The 24,863-nt window shown below is 37.9% G+C and overlaps 1 protein-coding gene across 3 annotated transcripts in view; it reads right to left on the reverse strand.

The window, feature by feature from the left end:
* The window catches only part of KCNH8 (potassium voltage-gated channel subfamily H member 8), a 175,552-nt gene extending 151,256 nt beyond the window's left edge, over positions 1-24,296 (reverse strand). For all 3 annotated transcript variants that reach the window (XM_032108392.1, XM_032108385.1, XM_032108376.1), the window contains exon 1: positions 24,040-24,296. In XM_032108392.1, coding sequence (XP_031964283.1) covers positions 24,040-24,115 — 76 coding nt within the window. In that variant the 5' untranslated portion in view covers positions 24,116-24,296. The remainder of the gene's footprint in view (positions 1-24,039) is intronic.
* Between the last annotated feature and the right edge of the window lie 567 nt (positions 24,297-24,863).

Below are 24,863 nucleotides of genomic sequence, written 5' to 3' on the forward strand. Positions count from 1 at the left end.
ACAGAGTCATTATAAGATGATCGGTACTTAGTTGCTGCCTTCCTCTTTGAATCCATCTTCACTTGGTGAAACCATGACCTCTTGTCTCAGTCACCAAATATTTCTCCTGAGTACTCCTTCCCACTTCTTTACAAAGTTGGCAGAGAGCAGATTAATCTATGTTGTCTGATTTTGCACAAAATCATATCAAGAACACTAATAATATCCATTACTGGCTACACTGTGAAGATACTAATCACCCCCTAGAGAATACAAACATTGTAAATCAACATGGCTGTTTGTGCAATAATCATTAGACCTTGGCTGAAGGGAATGATTGCAGACTCTGGCCTGTTGTTATTATTTCTGAAACTGAAATTAATTTAAAACTGTTCTCCAGCAGAGTTAGCTTGCTGGGATTATACATGAAATGCAGACTCGACCTAAAGAAAAGGCTTTGTCCTTTTCTATAGAAATGCCATGCAAGCTTCCAGCTGAAGTTGAACTTGCAACCAGCAGTGTGCTGAGATAGCCCCTTTCACCACATATTGGCAGGGAAAGTTCCATGAAGAAGCTTCAAGGAGCTAGCTTGAGTGCTGAGGTAATTAACTGTTGCAGTGGCTAGTGAGTGACACAAAAATCACAACTGTATGGAACGGGAATGAAAGAAAAAACCAAACTAAAATAATTTAAAGCAAACTTTGTTCTAAAAAGAGAAAATTTTATATATTCCTAAAAAAAGAAAATTACAGCAAAATGTAGACAGACTTGAAAAGAAAATCATATCAATCTTTATCAGCATTTAGAACCTACCTAAAAATATAAATTTATGACAAATATTAATAATTATATTTTTTAAAGTCTGTTTTCACAGACTTTTCACCTCCTTCTAAAGTTTACATACCAAAGCAGAATATTTGTGACAAATTATTGTCTATTTAATATGGGTTTTAAAGGAGATTTATAAAAATATAATCTAATCCAAGTAATATACACATGTTCACTTTCTAAACAAATCTTTGTATCTACATCTAAATGAAACAAAAATAATCATACATCTTTGATTAAGAACAATAATAATATTTTTTCCTATTTGAAGACTCCTTTGTAATTTAGGACTCTTTAGTTTTATATCTATTACACAAATCTGAAGCAGCAAACAACCATTGTGTTATTGATTTATCTCCACTTTGACAGAGTTTCTTAAACTTTATATAATTACTTGCATTTATTATGATCTGTCTGCCATCTATGTACCTCTCATAGAAATGCTAAAACATCATGCTGGGTTGCTGTGTTGACAGCAGGTTGCCTCCAATTTCCACCTGTTATACTGTATTAAAATAGATAAGGGAGTATTAAATACAGTGGCAACACTACTTAGTGTAATTGCTGTGGGGATGTTATTCCATCATTACTGAGACACACCACAGTGCAGAAGATAACCCTAGGTTGCAGCATATGCTAGGAAATTGGTTTTGACATGTTCTGTAACTGAATCTAAGCCTAACAAAAACTAAACTACAAACAAGAACAGTAAGTAACCAGTGCCCCCTGAACCACATTCATAAACTTGAGCTAACACCACTTACTGGTTGGTTTCATCCCAGAGACTGTGACTGAAAAGGGAAAAATTCTTCAAAATATTGTGAAAGGATTTAAGACAAGTACAGCTCTTGAAGCTTTTTTACAAAAGCCCCAAAATTATTTTTTTTTAGTTTTTAAACTCTATTAGGCTCGTCAAATTGAAAAAATCTATTATTTACACAGGCTCATTTTGAGTGTTTTACACAAATTCCTTTATACAAAATGAAGTTATGAAAGATACATATATACTTATACATACACAATAAATATCTAATCATCAAATTGTGATCTTGGTCAAAGCAATACTAACCCTGACTAACTCAGAAACACCCAGGATTATTGAGTTAAATAATATGGAAAAGTTAAAAAATGAAGAATCAGGCAGCTATATTAGGACAACCATCTATTTCATGGGGTAAAAAATACAGACTTAATGGCCAAAAAAGTAATATCTTTCATTTTCTTGTTGAAATAAAGGGATGCATTACCTACATTACGTAGTTCCATGTTTCAAAAAAAAAATTAAATAAGCTAAGTAGACATAATCTAGTAAACCAAAAGCTTTAGTCACAAGCAGAAGAGAAAAAAAGCCTGTCACTTAATGTAATGTCCTTCCTTTTCCACTCAAGCAGACATAAAAGAAAAAAAAAAATAAAGACCTTATATTAGGACATACACTTCCTCTCAAGTTTGTGCTTCCGTCCTTTTCTAAATCAGAGGTTAGGTAAGCAATTTAAGCAACAGAATGTGATTTATCATCCCAAAGATGTCCTCTTTCCCTTGGAGTCTGCTATATACACAGGAACCTATTCTTAATCTCCCTACAGACAGAAGACTGGGAAGATGCTTGGTGTGATGATAAAGCATAAAGAACAAAAAGAAAAACAACTTTGTGAGAGAAGTCAGTGTGATAACAAGGCCACTTATCAAAGGAACTGAATTGCTGAACAGAATTTAACACCAGCCACTGGGACACAGAATACAAGCAAAGGATTTGTGCTCTGACAAAATAATCAGTCCCACTTTGTTTTCTAAAACTGCAGGATTTCACCGTGTTTTTCAATGCAATCCATCCCAGATGAGTGTTCACCCCCCATTCTCATTTTGCACGCATAGCACTGCCTGGTAGAGAAATACTGTCGTATTCAAGAGCCACACGTACATCTGGATATTTTTTTGCTGCAACTTTTGGAAACACTTAGAAGGGTAATTTCACTTTTTGCTGGTTCTTGTTACTCCTTTCAGCATTTAAAAACTATTAATAAACAGAATATCTTTTGTAGTGTTTTTTTCTACACTATAATTAAGCTAAATGGATAATCTGACTGTACAGGAAAGTGGAAGGTGCCTAGTGCTGCTTCACTTTCCAAAAGCACCTCTGACCTACCACATATAAATTACACATGAAAATAAAGATAAATGATCCTGTAGTGATAAACAGTTGGAGTACTTGGAGCCCTGCATGTCATTAAGGTATGTCATGATCATACTTTTCATCAGTAATATACCATAAGTTAGACTTGACATCATTTGCTGGTAACTGCAATTGATTAAATAAAAGCATAATACGTGCCCACTTAACAACATGCATGATGCAAAATATGTGAACATTTTTTGTTCTCCACTAAAATCAATTATCTCCAAGTCGTTTAACAGAGCTGAAAGACTCTAAGACATAATCATATGTGATACATAGGAAAAAACTCACAACTCTCTTTATAATAAATTTTCCCACGTATTTTTGCCTCTACATCTAGTTTTAAATTGTGCATTTTTTCAAAACAAAAAGGAAAACATAAACTATTGAAATTATCAAAGTGTTTTCAGGGAGAACATGCTGCAGTCTACAGAATTTCAGAAGTGAATGGAACATATCATCACTGGAAGAGACAATGGGAAAAGGAGTGAATTTCATTAAGAAATTCTACATATAAAATATGCTTAAGAAATCAAAGTAGTTAATTACAAAGAAGTACTCAGGATTCAAATTCACACAGAAAAAAAAAATTATGCTCTGTGATAAATCAATTACAGGAGGAAAAAAAGAAATTGTGTTTTTAACCAATAGTTGAGCAGAATTTTTTTAAATGCTACTTTTGCATTTTGATATGTGTATCATCTGGCAATAATACACCCAAAAAGGTTTTCATAGACTGCTGCACAAAGCACCATTACTTAACATCATGATTTTCAGAAGTAGGGTATATATCAGCTTTTTTCCTTAGTTGATTTACTAATAGTGTAGTAATATTCTCACCTAGCACTGCAATAGATGAAAAGAAAATTATAGTCTGTATTTACAACTAACAATGCCTGAAAATACTCTTTTTTTTCTGTATATTAACCATTCACTTTGTCTCCTTACTACATCAGAGTGTAGCTGTTACAATTTAGGAAAAAATGTTACAAATTTTTGTTGCATATATGTATCAGTGTTTCAAAAGGTTGCCTTGCAATTTATGCTTGCTCATTCTTGTAACACCCATACATTATTTATGAAATGTTTGTATAAAGATAGATTATTTATACTCTGATATTTATGGCACATCCTGATCTGAGAGTGTGTATGAAATTGTTCAAGAAACAGCAGAAACTCTATCACATGACATGAAAACCTACTATTAAAAACAGATGGCAAACAAGGCTTATAATATTGTTTTTTTTTAAAAAGGGATTTTCTCCTATTGCCTTGCAACAAAAAATCTGCTTTAAGGTTTGCCATTCATCATTTATTATATATATTTTTGGCTGCACATAGGCATAGGAGTTTTCTTAAGTATTTCAGTCTGAACAATAAGCTATTGCTGAGCCACAGTGTCCTGTGGATACTTTTCCTTCCTCCAAGGGTTTAAAGGTTAAGATTTAAATAAATGTGAACTTTTACAATTCAGAAGATATTTTTCTTGCTCCTGTTACGTAAATTCTTGTTTTCATGTGTTTCAAAGGCTATTTTTGGTGAAATCTTACAGAATATATTAAGAGAAAGTGCCACCACTCCCATGATTTGCACACAAACAGTTAAACAGTGGGCCTGGAAAAATTCATATAGTACAAAAAAGGAGAAGAGACTAAGCCATGGCCCGTGACAAGTTGGGAGTCAGCAGGGTTGAGTACACTTCTTTAACAGCCAGTAACCAATTAAGTTCTTCCTAAGCAAGAGCAGTGGATGTGATAACTGAAGAGCAGCTGGAGTGACAGCCAGCTGTGCAGCTGGAAAGCATGAGGGCCATAGAGGAGGTCATTTGTGGTCATGCTCTTCTTCACTGCCCATCTACACCCAGTCCCTATGGAAAAGCAAAAAAGGCAGTATAAGAACGTAAAAATACACTGAATACTATGAAATAGATGTGAAAAAACCCAAACCAAAACAATAGACTTTCAGATGTTAAGGAAAGGAAGAAAATGGAAATTCCAGGAGCAGGCATTCTAATAGGTCCATCATAGTAGGATTTCTCTACATTGAGTCTCTGAAAGAGTAGCATATATACATTTTTGGCTTAAGGCTTAGCAGTTTTTAGCAAATAGAAGGTCTGGTCTTCCACCTATTAATTTCCCTGATCTGTCCCATGTATCCATCACTCTGACTCCTAGAAAGTGGGTGTGGAGCATTTACACACAGAAAGGAAGAAAATTTAACTCCTGTAATTTTAAAATGGCAATGAAGTACCTAGAAGTTAAAAAGAAGAAAAAGGAAAAGAAAGATCCTTTATAATTTGTTTCATATCGTGATTTTTTAAAAAAATCATATTGCATTCAGAAGGAATGGGTAACTGCAGCTGAAAAAAATGTACAAGGGAAAAATTATGTTTGAGGCACAAAATGATAAGGAGTAACAGCAACATTATATTTTTGAAAAGAACATGGAAATAAACCCATTTCTACAAGAAGTTTCTCTTTCAAATAATTTGGCAATGATATCTGGACAACATGAAACTACATCAAAACCATAAATCTTCTCAAAACAAAACTGGCTTCATAACTAAGAAACCCAAAATTTCTGTTAAGATGGAGTTAAACAAACAATATGATAGTTTCAGTATTGCTCTGTGGGTGACATATCACAACAGCTGGAACTTAGCGCAGCCTTACTGCTCTGCCAAACAGGGGTGGGGCATTGATGCAATTGGCCACTCACCCCAAAGGAGGTTTAAGTTTGACCAGGGTAAAAATAATTTTTTTTCTTTTTTTTAAGTTTAATTGAAATCTTTGTTCGAGAAAACATTTATTCAGAGCAGTAACCAAAAGGTAAAATAATAACAGTGTTAATGGATTTGGGAAATAAATAATTTCTTAGTAATTAAGGAATGATAGACAATATTTGCAGATCATTGTACATCTTCAAGATGTTTTAAAAGCATTAAATATTCTTCAGAGCTCCCTTGCAAGTTAGGTGTACATGATGTCTCATTTCAAGAATGGAAGCAAATTGAATTAGGGAATTTTGTTATTTACTCAGCCTTGTAACTGCCTCAAGAGCCACAATGTTGGTATAACTTAAACCATCCAAAATACTAGCCTTCTACTCAACCCCAGAACTATCAGAATTCCGAATTTCCCCTCAGATTTGCCTCATACCACACTCAGTCTTCCTACCTGGGAAGAATTTAATTTCCTATATTTTTGTGCAATACACACCCATGGACTTACTTCGGAAGGAGCAAGATAGAAAGCATGACAACGGGACATGCAGAAATAGTGGACAAAGCCTTTACTGAGGGACAGACCATCAGCGTAACACGTGGATTATCACCTTCAGAAAACAGCAGAAATGCACTCTACTGTGCATATTACTGTGGTCTCACTGGATCTGGTATGTTGTTACAGGACACCATGCACAGTGCTGCCGATGCCTCCTGCCATTCCAGGCCAGGAGACCACCTGCTGTACCAGGTTTCCATGCCCACTCTACCTCTCCCACAGATTGCATGGAATTAGCAGGTCATCTGGGTTGGTGCAATGCATCCAGCAAATGTGAAACACACCACAGATACCATACAGTGTTCACACATACAGGTTTTAAATCTAAGTTAAAGAACATAGAGGTGACCTGTTCATAGAATCATAGAACGGTTAGGGTTCAAAAGGACCTTAAAGGTCCAACCCCACTGTTATGGGCTGTTCAGACCACACCACACATTTAATGCAAACTCATTAACAAGAGACATGATGTAAGGTAGTTTGAATTGATGTTAAAAAGCACAGACCTCAAATACTTCCTATGAAATGTTCCTACTGCCTGTGTATTTTTCCATTATGAAATGAAACACCTTGCACAGCTGCAAGCAGTATAAAGAGAGATGAGGATAACATTCCCATGGAAAATATTCTATCTGTGAAAGATCTGATCTGTGGAACGAGATTTTCAGCCCTCTTTCCTTTTTGAAGTCTGGGCTTGCAAGTTCCTGAGGAGCAGTGAAGGAGAGCACACAGTGGCAAGCAGACAGTATTTCCAACCTGAGAGGGCTTACTCTGAAAAGGTTTATGTTTTGGTACGTGGTCAGAGCTCCTTCTGTTTTTCTGGGAAAGAGGTTTTTTCCTGATTATTGCTACATGAAGCATTGTTACAGGACTGCTCTGTTCCACTGTAATCTCCCAAAGGCCTGCAGGATTATGAACTAACATGAGATAAGTGGCAAACCACAACCCAATAGCTCCTGACCCCCTTCTGTTTCCTTGTAACCTAGAGTAGGCAGCTTCCCATGTTCATCTGTTTCTACATCTACACTATTTATCTCTCCATTGAAAGCCTTGGGTAATACAGGGCTTTTAATTTGCAATTTAGCTTCATTAAGAACAGAATTAAGTTCAGACCTAGAGTAAAATCAGAGCAACCCTGTGAAATACCATTCCCGGTTTTAATTTGGCACTAATCTTTCAATACATTGCTCTGCAGATGTAACCTACTACTGATGATAAATACAACCAGTAGCATTAAGTTCAAACATCAATATTAACTTGGTTTGTCAGAAAGAAATTTTATTTCTGAATTGGTTTTGAATTCTATCACGGCAGCAATTAGAATTTGCTGTAAAAAAAAAAAAAAAGATATACAGATGGATGGATTTTTAAATTAATTTATTTAAAATAATCAATATTGTTCAATGATTGAACTTCATAACTGTGGCCTGTATGGCCATTTAAACACGGGGAAAAAGACCACTAGTGGTTCCTTTTGTCCTGTCAAATTTCAGACATTTATTCCTTACTTCTGTACTCTAATCAATGAAGAGAAGGATGCTTTTCAGATGGCGAAAACACCATCTGGACCCGCCTGTCCCTTTCCCGTGTCTGGAAATCCATTTTGCAAGTGTGTTCCTAATAAAGACACTGAAACATTTGGTCCTCCAGAAGTTTCAAATTTTAGTTTAAAATTGACTTAATTCCTTAGACTTATCTGAAAATTACATTCCCAAGAATGAAGTCACTTATAAAAAATAATGCACTGCAAGTTATATATAGCATGCTGACTCATCAGACATGGATGATTATGCATAAAATAATTTTGTATCTGTATTTTGATACCTGTCAGAAGGATTTGTTACCCCATTTTCCATATGTGGAAGTATGAGTGCAGGCCAAGACAACCAAACTCCCCTATTTTTCATCGTTAATGATAAAGATCCGGCATTCTACAATCATTGATTGTGAAGTAATATTTAAAAGTATTTCTGTTCTGCTGATTTTTATATTATAAATGCATAGCTACATAACTCTTCCTAACAGTGGATAAAACTATTTTGAAACACTTAATAGTATAAAATGTTATAAATCAATGATTCAGTTTATATGGAAACTTTGATATAATTTTTGCCATTGCATAGAACAACAGAGAATATAGTAAGTACATGATGTTCAGACACTGCATGCCAGATAATGTTGTTATTTTAGGAAGAAATTGTTTTCTTGGGAAAACCACAAAAGACTGTATGAAGGATTAGAAGTATCTTGTGATGTGTGATTCATTGGTCATTACATTAGTGATTATTTTAGTATTTAAAAAAAACCCCAACAAACAGCAGCCAGACTTTGATTCTAATAACTAAACCATCTAAGTTCATACTCCTTAGTACATTTTTAGGCAAAAAGAAAGTATTATTCAGCAATATTAAAGATATTAAATAACTGAATATATACTCAAATAATGGTTTAATTATTGGAAAATACATTATGTGCATATTAAGACTGCTACCAATATCACACATATCTAAAAAAATATTCTTCATGCCCAGATGGGTTAAATTTATGGATATAAATCTGTGTCTTTTCTCAAGTGTCAGAACTATCTCCAGCTGCTTCATTTTGTGTGCTAATATATGATTTAGCTGAAACTGTGTAAAAATGAATGTTGTTAGAAAACTCATTTAAGTGTCATTTATTTCTAAATTGTTTCAAGCAAATAAATTATTCCACTTAGGCAGTAATTTCTATTAATGAAATTAGCTCAAGTCTATCTGCATGGAAAGAAATGCACTACATAAAACAAAGTGGCTCTGCTTTTGACCACTCTATTTCACTTTCTGCATCAGTTCTCTTAAGAGGTGTGATTCTCACGGTGTTATGCAAAATCCTTCCATAAAAGCAGTAAAAGGCAACCCTCAAACATAATTGGTTTCTCTATCTCCAGATGTGAGAGATTTGAGAGGAGCTATTACAAGATTGTTATAAGTTTTATGGGGAGTTATATAGTCTATTTTAGACCTCTAATTAAAGTGCATCCAAGAAACACTAAAGATTAGGAATGCAAGATTCCCTCTGCAGATGAAAGAAAGAAAAGCACTATCCCATACTCCATTCTGCAAATAACTTGAACCAGTTAAGGAAGGAAAAATAGTGCCACATTTACCATCCCTTTCAGAGGTATTCAGTGCTAAAAAAATCCTCCTGTCTAAAATAGCAAGAAGGACAAATAGCATATAGGACTATCTTCTGAGCATTTCAATTGATTTATTTCCTCCCTCGCAGCAATAGACTCAGAATTATGTATCGCATTTATTTTAGGATACTGAAGCCAAAAACGTCTTAAATTGGAAAGCTCCAATACAGAATCAGTTGGATGTCTATTTCAGAGTGTTACAAAGGGTGATATTTAAACTGCTACGGATTGCCCATGCTTGCTCAATCTCTCAAGAAAGTTTTAATGTACTGCTGCTTTTTGTGATAAAGCAAACAGGACTTAAGTGATTGTTTTTCCCATACACCTGTGGTTCTTCTCCCCATCTCCTCTCTTCTCAACACTAAATCCCCTGCCTATTTTCAGCAATATTTATCAGGGAAGAAGAGATACAATGAGCTTTATAAAACAGCCAGGAGAGAAATTAATTGTGCTCCATTTTCACAAAATATCAGTGTCAACTTGACTGTGTTGGATTAAGGAATATTCATATAGCAGCTCAACTGCAAGAGGAAAGAAGGGTTCTTTGGCACACAGAATCATTTGTTACCCCTTTCACATATTTGCAAGAGCTGAAGACTTTTTTTTTATCTGATACTTTAGCAAATTTTAAATGTTAGAATTTCAGCACTTTGTGAAATGAGGAAACCAAAATTGCTAACTAAAAGGAAAAGGATTATCCAAAGAAATTTGCTAGATGTCCATTTGGATTGGTACCATGTTCACTGTGTATTAAAGGTGACCAGTCCAGGGTTAGGGTCTAAAGGTTTCCATTTCTCATCACTGATTTTATATTTCAGTTATGGAGAAGAACTTGGGCTTGTGCTGTAGTTCTCACTAAACAGTATGGAACCTATGTATTATTTATGGAAACAAAAACTCCCAGTATTTCTGCAGTTAGTCTGGTGAACGAGTAAGCAACTGAATGTCCCCACACTTCAAGGACAACTCTCTCATACTTGGGAAAAGAAATTTTCCAACTGATCTGAGCTGAGTCAAGAACTGTCTTGGGAGAAAGTCAGGTTGGGTCACTGGTACCCAGTTGGAATGGAAGTAATCATAAAAGATAGTACACTGAAGAAAAAGATAAGTGCATCTGGTTAAAGTGCCAGGAGGTTCTGGTCTTGATGATTTAGAAAGCAAGGAAACACACCACAACACGTTAGAGACCTCATAGTAGTTCTATTTTTACTTTCAGTGGATTGAAAACAAATTCAGCTGTGCCTCAGAAAATGCAGTTAATACCAGTAAAACCACTCTGGTTTTGATGCTTCCCAAAGTGTGGTAGAACACAATATTGCAGTCCTGAAGTTCTGAAATAAAAATATATCGATATATCGATATGAAACAATAAATTTATTGTTGCTGCATTTTTACTGATGTAAATTTGTTTGGGTTGTCTTTTAGTTTTAGGCTTTTTTTTCCTTTTAAACATTCATGCAACTTGCTTTCTAATTTTGGTCTGAAAGCTATGTGAAAGCTGTGTTATTAGAAGGACTTTTTGGAAAGCAGAGTACATTCTTAGAGGAATATTTTTTCCTCCTTGTCATTTAAAACTACATTTATATGAAAAGTTTTTGTCTTGCTGACTGTGCATTAATGTTCTGAAAGATATGCATTGCAAGTAAAGATAGAATTGCTCTTTATAGATGTGCTGCTTCATCATAGTGTAAGTTGTTACAAATCCCGTGTCGTGAAAAATTCTCTTCATTTCTTCAAAGTCTGTGATTGAGAACATTACAAGATTAGAAAAAGCGAGATATTTTCTGTTTCTAATGCAAGATGAGTTTCTGTGACCTAGAGTATCTAGTTCCAAGCTTTGTTCCTTCTTGTCTTTCATCAGTATAGTTTAAGCCGTGTTTAACATTTTCAGCTAGTCTGGTCTTGTCAGGATATCATTTTATAGGAGCGATTTTAGAAACACGGTAAGGATGGAAATATGCTTCTCATGTGCAACAATCCATTCATACAAAGTCACTATGCTGGAAGGATTAAGGGCGTGAAACATGTCGCTTTCATGGCAAGAATGGGGTAGATATGGCGCAAGGGTGCTTTTAGTTGTGAAAGTCTTGTAACTGCAACTCTCATAGTAATTTGCACTTGTGAAAATAAGGTACAGCCTTCATTCTTGTTACTTCTGTATTTCTCTTCTGCTGTAGCTACTAAGTTCTCTAGCACTACATTTTAACAACAGAACTACCTAGATGCTACAAGAGATCTTGAAATTATTTTGGTCATCATGACATTTCTTGAGCAACAAAATGCAAAATGCTACTGAAAATTACTTTTAAAGCTTAAAACCTGATAAAATTTCAGGATTGATCCAAAATTTCAGATAATTAAAAACTGAAGATAAATGTTTTGGTTCAGATACATGTTTTGGTTTGTTTTCTGTAATAACATCATGTGTTTGATTTTAAGTGCAAGTATAAATTCACCTAGGAACCACTGAAAATTTAACAAGAGTAACAAACACATCCCTTACTGTGGAGCAGCAGTACTACCAGAAAGAAATCAAATTTCTGTAAAAAATTTGATTTATTTCTGGGGACTACTTTACTTTCTTGGTACTTCAGAGAACTGTTCTTGACTATTGCCTCATAATCCCAGAACACAGGCCTGTGACTGTCACACAGTGCCATAATTCAGACCCTTTCGTGTCAGGTGTCCACACTGTTTATGCAGATGCCAGCTCTGATACTTGATTTATTATTCAAGGACTAATCTAGAAAAGAGGTTCCCAAAACAAGAGTTTTGCTGCTTCCCTGCAGCAGAACAGCAAGCCCTACAGCTGGACTGAGTCTGGCTGGAAGATATTTCCAAAGTTGCATCACCAGCCCCAGAGATATTCTGTGTCACGTGGCCCAAGATGGCATGGTCTTATGTACCACAGAAAATACTGGTCTGTCAAAAAGCAAAGATTCAGTTTTTTGCACAGCCAAACTGTTAGAACACTCACTGCAGTATTTTACTGCCACAAACTTTGCTTGCCAAGCCTGAAAACCTATCAGGAAGAACCTGCTTTCAAGAGCAAACTATTCTGTTATTATATTTGGTTTATTTTGCCATTCACAAACTCTCCCTGGAAGCCATGAACTAGCCATGATGAATGAACAACAAAATATTCAAGTGCTATGCAAACTGCTACAATACTCTAAGCTTTAAAACAGATGAAATAAAATCACTGTGCTCAGCACAGCAATATGTCAAAATTTAATAGCTAGAAAAACAGCTACTATCAAACTAAGAAGCACCATTACAAGAATTCTTTCTCTTTAACTTCACTTTAGGCAAATATTTCATCGAATAAACACTATGTACATCTTAATTAAATACAATCAATTTTATATACTTCTGAGCATCAGAAGGTTAGAAGCCAATACCTTCATGCTATAGATGTAAAAAACTTCCTCCTTCTTCATTCTTTCTTATCTTAGAAAGTCATCCCAGCATAAAACAGAACATGTAAAGGGGGCAGAATACATCTCATAACCTTTAGTCAAGCACATTGAAGTGTTATTTTCAATGACAGTTCATATAAACTGACATATCAACCATATCAGGCTGAGGAAAAAACCTAATGTTATTCTCCCAATTAATTCTAACCTCTTAGCTTTACTTGTAATTATTTCACTCAGCTCCTAAAACTCAGCTTATTAAGATCCATCCATCATGGTGTGGGTCACACAGTACTTCTGTTGTGGGGCTTTCTGGCCTTTGTCTTCCGATCAGTGAGAGGACCTTGCCTACACTGAATTCATAAAAGGGAAACTTGTTTTAAAATGAAGGATAAAGGTAAAATGCAAACTAATTGCTATAGTTCCAGATTATTTATTTATTTATTAAATGACTGTTATCTCCCTGAACTTAATCTGCTGCTTCCCTGGAACAGACACTCGTCATGCTAGTCACTTGTGAGACTGCTAGTTGAACTATTCGCCTGTACTTCACACCTTGCTTAGTGATGCATAGAGTGGCTGCTTTTATTTGCACCATTTTCTTTCCAAGAGATCATACCAATTTATATAAAGTTATTGCTTTAATAATTCGATATATTCCAGGTGAGATTGATACAATATCAGGTTGTGATTATTTATGTTTAAAAAGCATACCCACAAAAAACCCAGCAGAAATTAGCACCACTATAATTATTCACCACAAAAGACACAAACGGAAGGCCTGCAGTTCCCCTGACAGTTCAAGCAATCATTCCCAGGGGACACACATCAGCAGAAAAATGAATAAATGAACTATTTATCCTATCTGAAGCATGATTTCTTCTGTAATTAAGGCAGGTTATCACCTTCATATATGTTTCTCTATTTATAAACATATTTGACATACAAAGTGTTAAAAAGTCCAGATAGATAACTGCTTTTCTGAAGATACTGTTGGTGTCAAAAGGAAGCACATTTTTGATACATAATTGTCTTATTTAATTGGGACACAAGTGGGGAAAATCTTCAATTCAGATAGCTCCAACTGGATGCAGGCGTCAAAGTCTCTGCATTTCTCCAAGAGTTACTGCTCCCACTATCTAATTCGATGATTAGCACTGAGCTGTAATTGGAACCAAAATTCCAAATCCCCATCTGTATCCTGCTCATAGCAGTACGAACACAGTACAACACCTGCCTGTTTTATTTATATAAGAATTATGACTGATGTGTTTAAATGTCTGCAGTAATTTCCACCTGTCCCTCCTGACTGCTGTTGATCACTGCGTCTGCTGCAGGGATCGATCAGCAGTGTGGGGAAGCATTCAGTTCATTCCAAAGCAATACCTGCTGCTCACTCAGCAATCCCATCAGTCAATCCATCTCTGCTTCTTCACAGCTGCTCCCTCCTTTTTTCTTTCTTGGCCAAAGATCACTTGTACACTTTACCACCTAGGACCATCCCTTACCTCGAAAAATCAATCACCGCTCCAGTTCATTCTGTAAGTAAACTTAAAAAAAAAATAATCAATTTTGTGTTTAAAGCTGCTTATTATCTGGGTTTTTACAAGGTTTTTAATACATCTTAAAGGAGAATGGACTACTTTTTCAAAATTCAGACACCACTTACTCTCTGCAGGTACAAAAACAAGTTAATTAATAATTAATTGTAATTGCTAATGAATTTGAAGAAAAAAAAATCACTAATTCAGAGGGGAAAATGGCAAGCTTTCACATGGAATTGAAAATAGTGGGATGCAAACTTCCACCCTATCAGAGGAAAATCTGGAATTATGCTTTAACCACACAAGCTTTGGCCTACCTGTGAGTGTGTAAAGGATGAATCCTCCCTCTGTGGTCTTCTACTGCAGTGCAGTGAGTTCACTTAACTGATGTGGGTGGCCAAGCCTCCCATCCATTTCCTTAAGGAATGACTCAGTGAAGTACAATGGAAAAGCCATCACCTCCCTAATTCCAGGCAAGAAGTCGTTGGCGACAGATCCATGGAGCATGCCTTGCTCTAACCACTCTCAGATATGTGATCTGCAAGGCAGCATCAGCAGAATCACTCTCCTTATGAATTCTAAACTTCTCATATATGCCAACTAAAAAAAACCCAACCAACCAACCAAACAAACAACTTTAGGTAAATATTCCTGTAAAAATACAAAGAGGTAGTAAAGAAAGTCAGGATTTCTAATGCAACCTGTTTTCTTCTTACAGTGTAGAAGAAACTCTCAAGCATGACTAAGAAGGCAACTTACTCATAGTGTACTGTAGCACAGTTCTGCTTCAAACAGGACCATTAAAACTGTGTTTTGAGAATCCCAAACACTAATTTATGGCAAGACCTTGAAAGGCCCCCAAAATGTAGTGTATAATCACACTATTCTCTCATCTTTTTCCTCCCATGCTCTCACCCAATTATTACAGCACTGAAGCAGACACAACTCATAGCTATATATATTCCTCTGAAAATCAGTGATCTTGTTAATTTTCCTTAATCTTGGCAAATGTGTAGCTCAAGACCTTTCATTAATATTTATTAACCATTCTTTTCTACATTGAACACTTAATTATTTAAATCCCTAACATTTAATTCTACAACTACAGGTTTTATGAGGTACATGTTTCTTCCCACTGTTCTGGAAGTGAAAAAGAGAAAATGTTATGTCCAAATGCCAAACCTCAAGATCTTTCAACTCAATAAAGAAACAATACAGTTTAATAAATGCAGTGAATGTCTTATAATCTCACAAACACAATCCATATATTAAAAAGAAGTATATTAATTAAAATATTGTGTATTTTCATTTCGATCATTAGAAAAAATCACAGCTTGTCACTGATGCACTGTGATTATTATTGACTTCTGAAGGTTTTTTACCCTCCAAAGAATACTTTTGATCTTCCACAAAGAAGGTTGTTTTTTCTGCAAAAATATTTTCTTTGACAACAATATAATTTCCCCATTGTTTTTCATATCATTATAAATTCCAAAATGTGGGAAAAGGCAGAAGTTATGCAAAAACACATTCATCACTTGTCCAGGAGTTATCTGACACTTAGGAGAAAAAAAATAACCCAAGCTATTTGTCCGAGGACAATTTTCTTATTTTAAACATAGAAGAAATGATGAAAGGACCAACTCAGAGTTCTCTTTCATACTTTTAGAATAAGATGTCTAGTCACGTATCATAACTAGCTGTGGAGTGAGATGGAAAGTAAAAAGAAAAGGCCGCCAAATAAAGCTGTAACAATGAATTTCAGGTCCATTCTGTTCAGATGAATCCTTCTGTTCTTCTATAGGTTTAAAATAGAGAAAAAGCAAAATAATCCTAGACTCCTAGTCATCAGAAATAATGCCTGAGGAGAAAGTGAATTGAGTGCTGGCACACTGGAAGCTGTTTTCTCTTCAAAAGATCAACAGGGAAGACAATATATTTCTCCATAACACAATTGTCTTCAGCTGTCCTTGAAATGATTGACAGCCAGCATTAAGTTTTAGGGATGCTCAGATGATATTTAATGTCAAGTTCAATGTTGAATTCGCTAGTATTTTAAGAACAACACCTGTTCCAAAGTCTTTTAAATACTACTATCAGTCCCAGAAAACAGAAGGAGCCAGAAGCACTTGGCAAGATAAAGTCCAAATGAAGACTTTTTTTACTGTCAAGGAAGTCTCTCTCCTGTCTGTGATTTGAGAATATTTTGTTTGTTTCTTCATCTTGCTGTGCCTCCCCTTCCCCCTTCCTTCCCCTGCCACCCTGTCTTTTTTCCTTCTTTCTTATTTATTTTATTTTTAGATTGAGTGGTCAAGAAACACCATTACTCTGTGAGCAGGTTGTTCCTCACCTGCTTTTTTCTTTTAGTCACTCTAACACAAGGTAAGATGAGCTTGCTTGTGATAATGCAAAACTGTTGTAGCAACTGTCTTTGTTAACCTTTTCCAGGATACAACATATGTAATATATGTACCTTGCTTTTCTTCCAAAAATTCATTTCCTCAGAATGAGGAAATTCTCCAAACTCCTAGGAGCAGTTAATGCTCTGTAAACCCATTCCTTGCCTGATTTATTTTAATAAATTCATGTACGTCTATTTGCTTATACTTCTACATGTGCATGAGGCAGTGTTTTTGTTGTATTTCTGTTGTTTGTTGCCCTGAAAAATACTCTGAGCACAATTCCTTTACATCCAAAAAGACTGGGAATACGTACAAAATTGCTACCTGCACAAATAATATAAAAAAATTATAAAATAGAGATTGAATGTACAAATGTCATGATAATAACAAGCGAAATCTGTTTTCAGGATAAGCCTATTTACTCATTGAAATGTTAGCAGAGAAGAAAGTATATGCTTGGAGAAGGAAAAAAGGGTACACTTACAGAAACTCTCTAGTGGGAATCCTGATAATCATCTAAGGTTTTGAAACACTAAAGCATTTCTTCCACTCACACAAAGTACACATTCATTCAAATATATGTCACTTCAAATATACAGATTTGTTTTGATCACTGTGCTCTGTATCAGGTTTCTACCCTGAAACAATACAGAGTAATATTTTGGTACTCAGAAAAAACCCCAACCCCTTATTTAATGACATTTTTCACTCTTAAATCTCAAATGCTTGCGTTGAGTTCAAATACAGAGTTTATTTCTGAAGTAATGATGTGTGCTACTAGTCCAACTTTATGTTTATAACATTAATCTAAGATTAGTGTGATAACTGAATTATATATCCTCTAAATGGAAGACCTGCAGAATTATCATTCTATCTTATTTCTATCTAGCAAAAGATAAAAGAACACCACCTAAGAATTTGAATACATCAGTATTTTCTCTAGCAATAACATGGTCTTTGAATAAAACATACCTTAATGACCTTTTTTCATTACTTTAAAGTGATTGCATATCAAAAATAATGCCTGAACCCCTTTTTTTTTTTTTTTTTGCTTGAATCAGATCCTTAGGACAAGAACTCAAGAATTAAGAAAAATGGTCTTAAGATGCCTTGAAGCCCTTCCAATTCCATCTTTCAGGTCCAATTTCAGCTCAAGTTAGAATCAGAAGCCACTATAGCTGCTGAAAGCTATGACAACTGGATAAACCAACCTTAAATCATGAAGTTCTACACTCCCAAAACTTGTGCCAAAAGGAAAGATTTTCCAGTTAGCTGCCTAATCTAGCCACTTGGTTACTTCCAGCAAAGAGTAGCAACACAACACAGGTTCCAACATCCAACCCTTAGTTTATATTAAAAATCATATTTGCCCTTTTCTGTAATGGAACCACAGCAAGGTGCAGCACTGGCCGTGTCTTACAGAGACAAGTAGAGAGAGGCAACGTCTGCTTGTTTTGGGCTCTGAGCTGAGAACAGGCAATATTTTTTCCAGTGTTGACTGTATATGTTTCCAGCGACAAATAAATGATTAATTCAGAACACCACATTATTTACCTGTTCAATGATATGAGTAAAAGCACTAAACAGCTCTGCATTAACATAAGAGCATCCATACAAGTATCCTTGGAAATTTGCCTCTGGCCAAGTCACTTCATCTCTACGACAAAGAGCTAGACCAGCTTCCCTGCTCTTACTCCTTCAGAGGGACAGTTTGACAGACCACCAGATTTTCCACTGTCACTTCTTTGAAATCTCTTTGACTTTGATCAGTGCTTATCACAGTTTGAGTCACCCATCTTTGGTCACAGGATTTTACAGAATCACAGTGTCAATTCAGTTGGAAAAGACGTCTGAGACCATTGAGTCCAACCTATGACCAAACAATACTGTGTCTACACCAAGTGCCACGTCCAATCTTTCCTTAAACACCTCCAGGGACAGTGAAGCATTTCTTTCTAATGTCCAACCTGAACCTCCCCTAGGACAGTTTGAGACTCTGTCCTCTCATCCTGTCACTGGTTGCCTGGGAGAAGAGACCAGTCCCCACCTGGCTATACCCTCCTTTCAGGTAGTTGTAGAGAGTGATAAGGTCACACCTGAGCCTCCTTTACTCCTGGCTAAATACCCCCCCCCCAGCTGCCTCATCCACTCCGCATAGGACATGCCCTCCAGATCCTTCACAAGCTTCACTGTCCTTCTTTGTAGCCACTCCAGCACCTCAATGTCCTTCCTGAATTGGGGAATCCAGAACTGGACACAGCACTCAAGTTGCAGCCTCACTAGTGCCCAGTACAGGGGGACAATCCCTGCCCTGGTCCTGCTGGCCACACTACTGCTGATACAGGCCAGGATGCCATTGTCCTTCTTGGCCACCTAGGCACACACACTGGCTCATGTTCAGCTGGCTGTTACTCCCCACCCCCAGGTATTTTTCTGCTGGGCAGCTTTCCAGCCACTCTGCTCCCAGTCTGTAACTGGAGTATGTTTTGTCTTTGTGAGGTGGACCATTCCGATCCTGGAGTCTGATCAATAGCTTCCTTCCCCTGAAAGCTCAGTTGTTGCTTCCCTACATCTGACACTGCTGCAATTCCTTGAGCCTGTTTGAGGGAGAACCCCCAGGCAGCCAAGAAGCACTTTTCTGCTTTTGAAGTTTCTGTGATACTATTAAGCAGCACATTGCCTGGTGCAGACAGGATAGAATTCATCCTGAATGAGACAGAATTTCACAACAAAGTTGCAGAAAGTGTTAGCTCATTGGCTCAACCTAGCTGACATCACCAGTTTGTTTATGAGACAGGAAAGCAAGTGCTGGGAGTAGCTGGGGAAGGGTGGGGGAGTAATCTGACCCTGCAATCTGGAAAGATCACTGTAAACAAAGGCTTTCAGCTCTGTACCAACTGACGATGATGCAAAAGAGACAACCTGATTCTACCCACAGTGCCAGCAGAAGTATTCTGACATCACATTTGGGATGCTTGAATCTGTGTGTTCTCATCAGGTACCTTTCATTAACACCTTAAGGGTAACTAAAACCACCAGCAAACTGATTCCATTTTATCATGAAGGAAAAAAAAACTAGTTGTGAAAACCACTGCTTAGGTGCAAAGTTCTTTTTGTTGGTACTTGAGCATGGTTTTAATTGGAAAACATATTTGAATGTAGAATTGTTCAGCAAATAAAAAAATAACAAATAATCACCATTGACACTGAGCAAGAAGGAATTCACTCAGCTTGATCTTCAGATTAGACTGATCATGTAAGTTTGTCAATAAGGATGTGAAGTACACACTTAATTTGGAATCTGATCACATACGACAGACAGGAGATAATTATAGAACTTCAGCTGTCATTTTATAGTATAACCATAAACAAAATTGTTGTCCTTTTTTAAATACAAATTAATAAGGCTATTTGCTGAATTGCTGCTAGTTTTGCTCCTTGAGAAAGTCTCACAGATTTTCAGAAGCAACCACTTAGTGTGTATTTAATCTATTTAAATAAATAAATAGTGCATTCAGAATATTTACATACGTGTACATATATGTATGTATGTATGAAAACAATAAGACATAATTTCCTACCATGCAACTATTTCTGAATGCTTTGCCTAAACTAAATAGGGTTAAGAAGCAACAATATATAAATTTTCCATCCAAAAGCTTGAAGTGAAAGAACTCACTTCTGACATACACGATATTTGGTGGAGGGGTTAATTATAGGCTTATATTTGAAATATTTTCACACTTGAAAATACTATTTTGTCTCAAAAATCTAAAAAGAAAAACAAAACAAAACCAACCAAAACCCCTAAGCCACAAACCACTCATTTGAAAAAGCTTGTTTGTTTTCCATATAGACAATAAACACACTGTTAACAGAGGGGGCAAAAGTCTTTGGATGACCTGGTGTTTACATTTTGGGTGGGGGGGGAAACATTTTGAGAAAGCATTAACTTAAATTAAGATGTCACGAACACAAAAGGTATTTTTGAGTTGGAAGGTGACAGTATAACAGCACATAGGCAGATCCAAGAGCTCTGCCACGGAAATCCAGAGAAGCAAACCTTTAATGCTGCTCTTCCACATGTGTAACACAGGTTACACAGGAAATTTGTAGGAGACCTCTGCAATCTCCTGTACAGATAACATCAACCCCAAAATTAATCTAATTGCTTTGTTTAGCACATATTATTGGTTTTATATGTAAAGAATACTTATGTGTAACATACTGCCCAAAAAAAAAAAAAAATCTACTGGGAGAATTCTGAGCAGCTGAAGAACCTGCCAAGAACTTGTTTTATACATTTTTTGAGATATGCAGTATTTCATGGTGTGATTTATAACTGCTAATTAAACATAAATCACTGCAATAGTATAGTTAAAAAAGTTCTGTCAATGAATTTTTGAAAATTCCGTGCAAAGCGTATTTTCTAACATTATCTGGAATCCCTTCTTGCACTTTTGCCCGGAATTAGAATTATCCCTCTTCTGGATTAAAGATGCATTGGTGGATTAGTCTATCACTGATGACAACATAATATATCCTTCCCAGAGGCTTAAACTGAAAAGAGGTCTGTTAACTACAGACTATATTAAAACAACAGAAAAAAAAAAAAAGATTAAAAAAAAGACATTGGATACAAGACAGTATTTTAATATTATTATGTGGGAGGTAAAAGTTTGTGAAACATAACCTCAGGTTCAATACCATGTTTCAGTCCTATTCTTTTTACAGACTGTATCACCTGTAAAACTAGTAAGACATGAGACTGATTCCTGCAAGGATTAGCCACGGGTATTACTTTTATCTTTAGCCACCTGAGCAAGCTCAGGAATACCAGCCACACAGGCAATTTAAATGAAAAATAAATTGGTTTTAATTTTTCTACTTGATGTTCAGATATGTATGCACATTTTGAAAAACTGTGCTTCTTTGTCTGAATTTTTTTTTGGCCAGTTAAAGAAGTATTAATTTTATATTTAAATTTAGCATTTCCAAAGCAAGAAAGCAGATGAGCTGTTTCTGAACAGACTTTCTATTTCTGAAACTTTGTTTCAGATGATATGAAGTTGATTCATCACTTTACTCTTAACACTCTAAAGGAGATGTTATGTTATTCTGTATATTAAGAGACATGCTTCCAGTTTTCCATAGAATAGAATCATCTGGCAAAGTTTTTCTAGATGTGAGACTGCGTAGTTCACAAAACGTCTTTCCATGCGAACTTCCTGGAATATTTCACATGCCAATAATCATACAATGACAGCTACTAGAACACCCCTATTTAATATTTAAGAAAAATTCTGGAAAACGAACTAAAAAGAAGTATTTCACTGAATATAATAAAAAGATAATATGCTGTATTTTCTGGTGAACTTCAACACCCAATTACATTCTTTTTCAATTATATCCCCCCAAAAAGTAGATGAGTTGTTAGCATTAAATTTCAATGGAAGATGCTGGGGCCTGTTTTTTGTTTAAGAAAAGGCCAGTCCTTCACTTCATGAAGGTCAGTAAAATCACTGGCTTAAAATGGTAGCTAAATTTGGATATAAAATTCAGGTAAGAAATAAACTTTCTACCATACTTCCAGTTGGTGTCACTGACATGATGGGGATTAGACATTTTTCTGGTGTTTTATTTAATAAGAGACCTGGATGTCATCACAAATGTTGCTTGCTAAATTGAATCTTTGAAGAACAGTATAGGATTTGTGAAGTGTTTGTGTGTACAGCTCACAGACTGTGCGCTCCATCCTTTGAAGGGAAACCATTGTTAAGGGGTAGGGTCCGGAGCACAAAGAAAGGAAGGACTGTGTTCCTGGCAAATGACAGTATCAGCAACAAAACTCTAATAAGAGCTGCACGCTTCAATAGGAAGTAAATAATACCCATACACTTTGTAGAAATAAAAGGATGGAGGATGGGGGAAAAGGACTTTGAGTTCTGTAGCTGAAGGAATTTAAAGGTACATCTAAGTAGTCTCACGAGAGATTGCTTTATAGTGAAGTATCAGTTACACACAACCCTGGATCATAATTATCTCTGTATCCTCAGAGTAGCAGAGCAGTTATAATGCAGTTCTGTGCTTCTCTGCAATTGATCTCAGTGACTGCATAATTTTCTTGACATTTTACAACTTACTGATTCAGTAATCACAGTTCAGTTGTCTTAATCACACAGTAATTGAACTATAGAGGAAATGCCAATAGATAATCAAGAAGATATCAAACCAATTAGACAGCAATGTTTTCAGTCAAGAAATAGCTAACAGCAACTCATATCTGAGTTGGTTTATCCTCCACTATCGATGTCTAGATTTCTTAAAAGGGAATGAGAGGGAAGACAGTCAGTTTTGGTCCCAATCTGCTATCTGCCTGCTCCTTTTATTTGCTTTAATATGTGTGAGCCCCGTTAAAGAAGAAACAAAAGTCAAGATACAGGCGGGTCCCCCCACGGCCGGAGGGGGAGCACGCCAGCCGTGCAGGGGAAGGCAGCGCCTTGCCGGCGGAGCTGCCCGGCGGGGCCGAGGCGGGCGGCGCGGGCGGAGCCGTGCGCGGCGGGGAGCGGAGCGGAGCCCGCGCCGGGACCCGCCCGGGGCCGGGACCTGCCCGTGGTCCTGGGGCCGGGACCTGTCCGTGGTCCTGGGGCCGGGACCTGTCCGTGGTCCTGGGGCCGGGCCGCCACCGCTGCCGGAGCCACTGCCGAGGGGCCCTTGGTCCCTTCCTACCTGCCTCCCTCCACTAACGCCCTGAAACAGCTGCTGCCACCACTGAGCCCGATGTACAGAAATTCAGCTTTTAGGGAGATTTCGTACCCCCCCAAGGCTGGGGGTACTAAAGAAAATAAAATTCTCCAAACCTCCTACCAAAGCCCTGCTCAGGCTCTGAGAGTGCCTTTCCCTGGCGGTCTCTCGGCTGCCCGGGGCGCGGATGAAGCCCTAGTCCAGAGCACAACTTTCCTGCAGGGAGTCGGGCTTTAGCCTCCTCCGAGCCCCCGAGCAGGGGATTGAAGACGGAGGGAACCTGGCGCCCTCCTCGCCTGAAAAGCTGTGGAGAAGCCAGGCAGGAGAGCGGGAGAGGTCGGGAGCTCCCTCGCCTTCCCCTCCTCATTGCCGGCTTCTGGTACCAGGGAAACCCCCGGGGGGCGGAGGGGTGGGAAGAGGAAGCTCCCACCGTACGCGCAATGCCCCCCGCGCATCCCCTTCTCCGGGAGTCCGGAGCCCCAGCCCGGACTCACGTGTGCCGTCAAACCGGGTGGCGATGGTGTCGAGGAAGGTGTTCTGAGGTGCCAGTAATCCCTTCATAACCGGCATTTTTCCAGCGCGGTGCGAGGTTCCCCATCAAAGTTTGTCTACGAGGGTGGTTCGAGAAGAAAGTGCAGAGGGCGCCCGGGGGAAGGTAGGGAGGGAGGGAGGAGGCGGAGGGATAGGGAGGAGAAGGAGGATGGGGATGCCGCCGCGCCGCCTCCGGCGCCGGGAGCCCCCCGCTCGTCAGCCCCGGCCCCGCACAGCGCTCCCACCCCGGCCCCGCCGCGGGGAGCCGCGCACAGGTGCGGAGCCGCGCCCCCGGCCGGCAGCGCCCGCTCCCCCTTCCCGCACCCCTCCAAAGGCAAGGGGGAGGGGGGCGCCGGCAGAGAGCCGCCGTGAGGGAGAACGGGCTGGAGGAAAGCACGGAGCTCGGGAAGAGCCACCTTTATCCACCTGTAGCAGAGCCGGGTGGGGCGGGGCAGCGCAGGGACCAGCGGCCCCTCGGGGGCTACGGAGCCTTCTCCGCCCCCGGCCGACTCAGACATCTTTGGGCTCTAGCACCTGAGAAGTGTCCCAGGCATCTCAGCTCACAGGGACCCTGTTTCATAAGTAACAATACCGAAGGGTAAAGCACGGGCTCTTACTTTGCTAAAAGGAGAAACAGCCTTGGCGGATAGCAAAGGCCTCTGGAGGTGCTCATTGGAGAGCAGGACTAGGACATGGATAATGCTCCACCAGTTGTGTGGCCTCAAGCCTTATTTGCATGGTGAGGCAATTCAATTTATTTAAGGAATAGGCATTTTGCTGTGGTTGT

The sequence above is a fragment of the Corvus moneduloides genome, chromosome 1 (assembly GCF_009650955.1).
Source record: "Corvus moneduloides isolate bCorMon1 chromosome 1, bCorMon1.pri, whole genome shotgun sequence".
Taxonomy (NCBI): domain Eukaryota; kingdom Metazoa; phylum Chordata; class Aves; order Passeriformes; family Corvidae; genus Corvus; species Corvus moneduloides.